The sequence below is a fragment of the Trachymyrmex septentrionalis genome, unplaced genomic scaffold, assembly GCF_001594115.1.
Source record: "Trachymyrmex septentrionalis isolate Tsep2-gDNA-1 unplaced genomic scaffold, Tsep1.0 scaffold66, whole genome shotgun sequence".
Classification (NCBI taxonomy): domain Eukaryota; kingdom Metazoa; phylum Arthropoda; class Insecta; order Hymenoptera; family Formicidae; genus Trachymyrmex; species Trachymyrmex septentrionalis.
The window spans coordinates 413,081-420,741 of NW_017305843.1; the positions used below are offsets into that span (position 1 = coordinate 413,081).

At 29.2% G+C, this 7,661-nt stretch overlaps 2 protein-coding genes across 2 annotated transcripts in view; one reads left to right on the top strand and one right to left on the bottom strand.

The window, feature by feature from the left end:
• Positions 1-3,307, top strand: part of LOC108753211 (importin subunit alpha-3) — a 4,498-nt gene extending 1,191 nt beyond the window's left edge. The window contains exons 2-9 of the mRNA XM_018494607.1: positions 590-692; positions 790-994; positions 1,182-1,342; positions 1,485-1,711; positions 1,971-2,336; positions 2,430-2,664; positions 2,794-2,885; positions 2,947-3,307. Coding sequence (XP_018350109.1) covers positions 590-692; positions 790-994; positions 1,182-1,342; positions 1,485-1,711; positions 1,971-2,336; positions 2,430-2,664; positions 2,794-2,885; positions 2,947-3,033 — 1,476 coding nt within the window. The 3' untranslated portion in view covers positions 3,034-3,307. The remainder of the gene's footprint in view (positions 1-589; positions 693-789; positions 995-1,181; positions 1,343-1,484; positions 1,712-1,970; positions 2,337-2,429; positions 2,665-2,793; positions 2,886-2,946) is intronic.
• Positions 3,308-3,366: 59 nt separating this feature from the next.
• Positions 3,367-6,995, bottom strand: LOC108753212 (39S ribosomal protein L3, mitochondrial). Its single transcript, XM_018494608.1, has 8 exons — positions 6,938-6,995; positions 6,706-6,794; positions 5,949-6,036; positions 5,623-5,862; positions 5,380-5,514; positions 5,147-5,307; positions 4,839-5,028; positions 3,367-4,139 (listed from the first exon to the last, which is right to left on the bottom strand). Exons 2-8 carry the CDS (start codon positions 6,765-6,767, stop codon positions 3,900-3,902), a joined length of 1,116 nt encoding a protein of 371 aa, XP_018350110.1. The 5' UTR covers positions 6,768-6,794; positions 6,938-6,995; the 3' UTR covers positions 3,367-3,899.
• Positions 6,996-7,661: the final 666 nt, after the last annotated feature.

A 7,661-nucleotide genomic window follows, 5' to 3' on the forward strand; every position in this document is an offset into this window, starting at 1 on the left:
ATAGATTTATATGTATTATTTATATTTTAAATAAATTTATCTCAGATATATGACTGTGCATCGATTACTTTTGGACAACACAATCTAACTGAAATAATAATTGAAATAATAATAAACCTCCAAATTAATTTAGATCTTTGATTTGATGCTACTAATATTTTGAAACCTGTAAAGAATTTATTATGAAAAATTTTATTTCTACAATTTGAACCTGTTTTTCTCATATTTGATTTTTATTCATCTCGGTAAAGAAATTTTATAACAATTTTATAATTTAATATATATTATGAATAATATATATTAAGATTTAAAAAATTAGATATATAATTTAAAAGAGTAGAAACGTTCATATAATTCTTATAATTTGCATGTACATACTACATTATAAAATTATTTTTAAAAAACGATTAATAAAAAAGTCATATAGAATATAATTGTACACTACTTATTCTTTTATTGTTGTAATTTTGTTATTACTCCAGTATTTTGGAATCATGTTAAGAACTTGTGAATTGAATTAGTCATTTTTTGAAAACTGATATGTTAACTGATATATTACAATTGTATAACTTAAAATTAATATTTATAGGAAATGAGAAGAAGACGTAATGAAGTTACAGTAGAACTACGTAAAAATAAGCGAGAAGAAACTTTACAAAAAAGAAGAAACGTACCTATCACAGATTCAACAGGTAACATTAAAAACTAAAGTTTCTCTTTTTATGCAATTTTAATATAAGCAACATAAAGTAAGTTGGAATATTACAATGTATATTATTTTTTATGTAGATGAAGATGACATTGATAAACAGCTTTCGAAAATTAATTTGGAAGAGTTGGTAGCAAAGGCAGGTAGCTTAGATCCAACAATACAATTGCAAGCTGTACAATCAGCAAGGAAATTATTATCGTCAGATCGTAATCCACCCATTGATCCGTTGATAGATAGTGGTATTTTACCAATCTTAGTGCATTGTCTTGAACAACATAACAAGTAAGAAAAATTTTTTGTGAAAGTAAGTTATATGTTTCTTATGTTTTTAGATATCTTTATCATATTACTTATTTTTTATAATTTTGGAAATATTTTTTTAAATTTATGTTTGTGTGAGCGTGCATTAAACTCTATCTTTATGACTATAGAACGTTTATAGAATTATTTTATTAATATAATGTTTTAGTCCATCATTACAATTTGAAGCAGCCTGGGCTTTAACAAATATTGCAAGTGGCACATCGGCCCAAACACAAGCTGTAGTGCAAGCTGGTGCAGTACCACTATTTTTACATTTGTTGCTTTCAAGTCAACAAAACGTATGTGAACAAGCAGTATGGGCCTTAGGTATGACACATAATTATTTAATAAAAATATAAGTTAGGATGCATATGTTTTTTAAAAATATGTTACTAATTCTTAACTACATGATAAAATCTAAGTATTATAATAAAGGAATTTGTGTTACATATTTTTTTATTTATTATAGGTAACATTATTGGAGATGGTCCAGTACCTAGAGACTATGTTATTAAGCTTGGTGTTGTAAAACCACTGCTAACATTTATTAAACCAGATATACCTATTACATTTCTACGTAACGTAACGTGGGTTATTGTAAACTTATGTAGGAATAAAGATCCACCACCGCCAGTTCAAACAATAAATGAGATTTTACCTGCCCTAAATATGCTTATTCATCATAATGATGTTAATGTAAGTATTAGGATTATACAAATATTAAAAAAATATTTTATTTATAATAAAGGAAGATTCTGTAATATAAACTTGTTGCTAATAATTTAATTATAGTGAAACTGGTCTATCTTTTAATCTAAAAAAAACTAAAAATTATCATTTATTTTATAGAACTATTTTTCCATTGCATTTTTTAATAAATAAAGTACTTATTTATTTTAATTACTTCATTTTTTGCTGATATAAAATATTATTATTAATTCTTACAATTTTTTAGATTCTTGTTGACACTGTATGGGCCTTGAGTTATTTGACTGATGGTGGTAATCAGCAAATCCAAATGGTTATAGACAGTGGTGTTGTACCCCGTTTAATACCACTTCTTTCACACAAAGAAGTCAAAGTGCAGACTGCTGCCCTCAGAGCCGTCGGCAATATTGTGACTGGTACGGATGAGCAAACACAAACTGTTTTAAATTGTGATGCACTTTCGCATTTTCCAAATTTATTGACTCATCCAAAAGAAAAAATTTGTAAAGAAGCAGTCTGGTTTCTCTCAAATATTACTGCCGGTAATCAATCTCAAGTACAAGCAGTTATAGACGCAGGACTGTTACCACTCATTATTCGTAATTTAGCAAAGGTAAATATATCGCCTTATATAAATAAATGAAGTGTTATTACTACAACTATATATTGTTACATATGCAATGTTATTTACACTTTGTTTTTATAGGGTGAATTTCAAACTCAAAAGGAAGCAGCATGGGCTATTAGTAACCTTACGATAAGTGGTAATAGAGATCAAGTTGCACGACTTATACAAGAGGGTGTTATTGGTCCATTTTGTGATCTTTTGTCTTGTAAAGATACTCAAGTTGTACAGGTGGTATTGGATGGAATTCATAATATGCTTAAACTTGCTGGATCGCAAGTTGAACATTTGGCTAACATGATTGAGGAATGTTCTGGTAAATGTGCTTTATTATTTTAATAGATTTGTTTTTTTTCCATATACATATATGAATGAAGTGTAACAAATTTAATAATAAGACGAATATATACGTGTGTTTATATGTATTATATTTTTTTATTTAAAGGTTTGGATAAGATTGAGGCATTACAAAACCATGAAAATGTAGATATTTACAAATTAGCATACGACATTATTGAGCAATATTTTTCAGAAGAGGTGAGACATAGCTCTTAATAACATTAACATGAATTTTATATAATTATCTTATTGATTTTAGGCGGATGATGCACCATTGACATCGCACGAAGGAGCTTTTGAGTTCGATCAGACGACGAGTATTCCGAGTGAAGGTTTTAAATTCTGAGAGGGTCTCCATTTCTTATCCGATCGTGCCGTCCCCCGACAAACTCCAACACGGAGCCATCTTGCTTTCTCTTTCCTATTTCTACATCTCCTTCCTATTCCAATGAAAGCATAGCAATATGAACTTACTGCTATTGAATCAATGAATTATTGCGTTTGTTCTTACAAACATACAGTGTGATTTATCGACTTTTCCGTATTCGGAAAATTAGAACAAAGCAAAGGAAGAAAGCTAGTTATGGAATGAAGGAGTTGGTAATCACCAAATTGAGCATTGAATTTTGATTTTTTTTCTTTCCCTTTTCTTATCATGTATGTTACCTTTATTCTTTTATAATATATGATAAACGCATATTAGCAGTCTTTAGCTGAGCGCAGCTAATTACATAACGTATGTGAGTAAATTATTCTAGAAGTCGAATAACTTCACAATAAGATGTTAAGTTAATGGAAAAAAAAGGATCTATCGTGCTTGATCATGCTGCTCTCCACTCTAACTCAGGACGAGTCTTGGTTAGCGATATTACTTTTATAAAATAATTCGTGTATATTTTAGGCATGTTAAATTTATAATAATATTGATTACTAAATAAATGAATCAATTGACTACTCTTTGCTAGCATAATTGATAAGTATGGATATTTCTGTAAGGAGCAGACAACCAATAAAATTTCAACGGAAATTCGGTACAACTTCGACCATCATTCGATGATTTTATTTTGATTTATTAGTATGAAGTTGGAAATCAAATTTGTCTCTGTATTAATTCTTAGTTACTATGTAACTACTATTTGAAAAAAAGGATGTAAACTCTGTAAATGATTTTGCAATTATACATTTTTTAATTTAATGTACAGATATACATAATTAAGGTTCTTCTTTAAATTCTATCGTGGGATCTGCAAATGAGTGTACATTATCTGCATACAGTTCCTCTGGAAGCGACTCCTCTGTGATACTTGGTAAATACGTAGGAAAATTTGGCGCTGTTGTAGGTTGCCTCCGAGGAAGCAATGTATCATATATATAACAATAAGTATTAATTTCTCCAGGTATATTGTGTCCCAGAACCCAAATCACATTATACTTGGTATTTATTCGTAAAATCTATAAAACAAATCACATTATCAAAAGAAAGAGTAGTAAACTATAGTAATGAACTTCTAAAACAAAACTTTTAATCTCAAATTTTGAGATATAAATAACATTTCTTGTTTTTTAAATATATTAGGTTAAGTAAAAAGTCATCGCGTTTTTTTTAAAAGACATCTATCAGTAAAAACCGCAATTACTTATCAACAATATAAATATATCTTAATAGAGTAAAATTTCAGCTTTAAAAATATCTTTTTTAAATTATACGATACGACAATTTTTAATGGAGTTATGAGCAATTAAAGTCAAAATAATTCTTTTATTTAATCCGCGATAACTCAGTAATCAAAAGTCGTAGGAATATTTAAAAAAAAACGATTTTGTAGGGAAAGTATCAAGCTTTCACGATAGGTAATCGAAAATTTTCTCAAATTCGTTTTGGACACGTTACAAATCCACAAAGTGAGAAGAAAATTTTTCGTCTTTTTCAGCTCGTAGTTTTTGGTATGTAAAAATTATCAAACTCATATAAACTTAAAAAATGTGATAAGCTTTTAAAAGTAGAGATTTCAAGCTTTAAAACCCTTTTTTTAAATGTGAATTTCATTCATTATTGACGAAGATATTGTATATACAACTTTGAGCTAAAAAATACGCGATGACTTTTTACTCAACCTAATATTTTTTTAATTAGAGATATAATTTACTTACCTGAACACCTCTAATAATACGCCATCTATTACCCATATGTCCAGGCATTTTAGTGCCAGGCATGACTCGGCTTTTCTGGCCACCCGACCCGATGTTTCCAGGTCTTCTGTGAGTTTTGGTTACGCCATGACTGGCAGGCATTCCTTTAAAGCCCCATCGTTTCATGACACCTTGGAACCCTTGGTCAATCCTAAAGAAATTAACGTTTCAATTTTTCGTAAATAATAAAATTAATATATGATCATTCTATTTTTTTTTTCATAAAATAATACATATAACAATAATATAACAAGACAATAATTATTTACGTTTTTCCGCGGATATCGACAATTTCTCCTGGTTTAAAATGTGTAGCAAATAAAGGAGTTCCTGGTTGCAACGCTGCTTCTGGAGATACTATAAATCTTCTTAATATACGTTTTGGTGTAACTCCAGCATCATTAAAAATATTGTAATATTCTTTAGTAACCTATATAAAAAGATACTTTCAATTTCACATGGTATAAAGAAATTATCGCATGTAGTTTTTTTAATTACATACTAATTGTGGATCTATATTTTCTGCTCCTACTACAAGACATCCGCATCTGTTTTTTATTTGTATTGCAGGTTTTTTACTTTTTACTGGAAAAAATTTTTCTGGTGGTATATATTTTACTATTTCATTATCAACAACCTAAATTAAAATATAGAACATAATTTTATATACATATGTGTGTGTATATAGAGTAAAATAAAAATTAAGATGATAGTAGAGGTGCTTGTTAAAGGCTGCTCTATTTACCTGAAGTAATGTCGAGCTAACTTTTTTTCCATTTTTTAACCACAATGGATACGCTCCTATTTTCTTGGCGATTAAACCAGTACGTTTCATACCTTGCTTCCACTGTACAGTAGGTTCAATTAGATCTATTTTCAAAGGAGAAAATTTTGTTCCAAATCCGACAGTGGATAGGTCATATTTGTCTTGAACCACTTCATCAAGAAACTGCTTATTATCTTTTGTTAGCTGTTCATCATACAACTATAATAAAAGCATTTTATGCTATTCTCATATTTGAGTATTACATCAAGATAAGAATAAATTATTTATATGCTAAAATTACATACAACACGTTGTGGTTTTGGAAGCCACTCTGGATGACGATATCTAGGTTTAGGTATATATTTTTCTCGTTTTGGAACAGATATATTAATACTGCAAGTTTACAAACGTATAAAATGTTATAAAGCGTACACACACACACACACACACACACACACACACATATATATAGGAGTAAAACTATAATGGTATAAATTACTTAATTATGATTTCAAACAAAGATTTTCTTACATATTTAGTAAACTGCATAAATTACTTCAAATCAGTAAGTTTAAAAAAATGACTATTGCTTTCATCCATGTATGTAAATCTATATATTTATAACATTAATATTCTATATAAATATATGTATGAGTATATTAATAAAATATTATCTCTGGCTTTTCATTTTTTTTTTATAAAGTACAACTAAATTCTTTTATTTACACATCTTATTTTAATTATTTTATACTTGTATTTTACCATTTGTAAATATTATGAAAGCTTTAATAACATTATATTTTATTACAGTTCATAATACTTACAAGCTGAAAATGACACATCAAGAAAATCATTAAAGGATTGCATTTTTAAATCGTATTTCTGCTTATATAAAAAAATTTACAAGAATTTATATCATACAGTATTTTTTATTTCAGAAACATGCAATTTTAATGCAATACCAGATATATGTATACTACAGCACGTGTATAAAGTAAAATATATAATATGAAATATATTCTGCACCTACATACAAAATATAACAAAACAACTGTGATATACCTTTGTTTCAAGCATTTGTGAAAAAGTTGAAACCCATTAATCGTCTTTAAAAGCGATGTCATTGTTAACGCAATCTCGCAATTGTTCTTCTAAAATCACAAATATTAAGTAACTATCAAGTAAACCTAAAAACGGAGTTCTGGGAAGTTCAAACATCAAGATGCGTTTCGAGTTGCATGAATAAAGTCAATAGATCTATAAAGGTTGTGCTTTGATAGATGTGTCTACTTACTTCTTTGCTAGATGAATGACCCCGACTCCATGGAGTCGATACGGTTAATAACAAGATAGCCGACCCAAGCGGCGAGTAGCGAGAACTAAATCGTAACATGTAAGTACTACATTGGTATCACTGTTTTATTACCTTCCTCCGAGAGCGCCCGCGAGATACAGGCCTGGCGGGAGAAGTTCAAATGCGGTAATTGGTGGCTTTGGAGAAAGGCGGCACATTTTGATAGAAAATTCTTTAATAAGAAAAAGATATCTGTAGGAGTGTTCGGGAAAGTTTTATCAATAAATGAATAAGTGAGTTTGGCTGACTTAGGAGAAACGATAGAGCAGTAAAAAATTACATGGTTGATATCTTGGCGGAGGTCCCCGCAAGCCTCTGAGTTGACCATATTCTTGCAAAACAGATTTGCATTCAGATTATAATAATTAGATCTGAATAACTGTGTCTAGAGTGCAGAGAGAAACCTGAAAGAGGACATGACGACCCAAAATCTGTAACTGCAAAATGCTACCGCGCACTACTGCCCTCTAAAGAAGTAGATATAAACTATTCAACAATATCCATCTTTTTGAAGTGCTGAAATAATGGAAATAAATTGCTGAAATCGTTGAAATCTTTATTATTTTAATAGATTTTAATTATTTTAGCAATTTCTATCTATTTCCATCAGGAGAACCACAAAAAAGTGGATGATGTTGTTAACACCCATTTCTTTAGAGAATGA

What these genes read in the sequence shown, in the direction of transcription:
- LOC108753212 (XM_018494608.1), bottom strand. Translation starts at nt 6,767, where the DNA reads ATGACATCGCTTTTAAAGACGATTAATGGGTTTCAACTTTTTCACAAA. An exon ending in TTAGCTCGACATTACTTCAG is followed by an intron (nt 5,515 to 5,622) that starts GTAAATAGAGCA and finishes ATTTTAATTTAG; the next exon opens with GTTGTTGATAATGAAATAGT. An exon ending in AAAATATAGATCCACAATTA is followed by an intron (nt 5,308 to 5,379) that starts GTATGTAATTAA and finishes CTTTTTATATAG; the next exon opens with GTTACTAAAGAATATTACAA.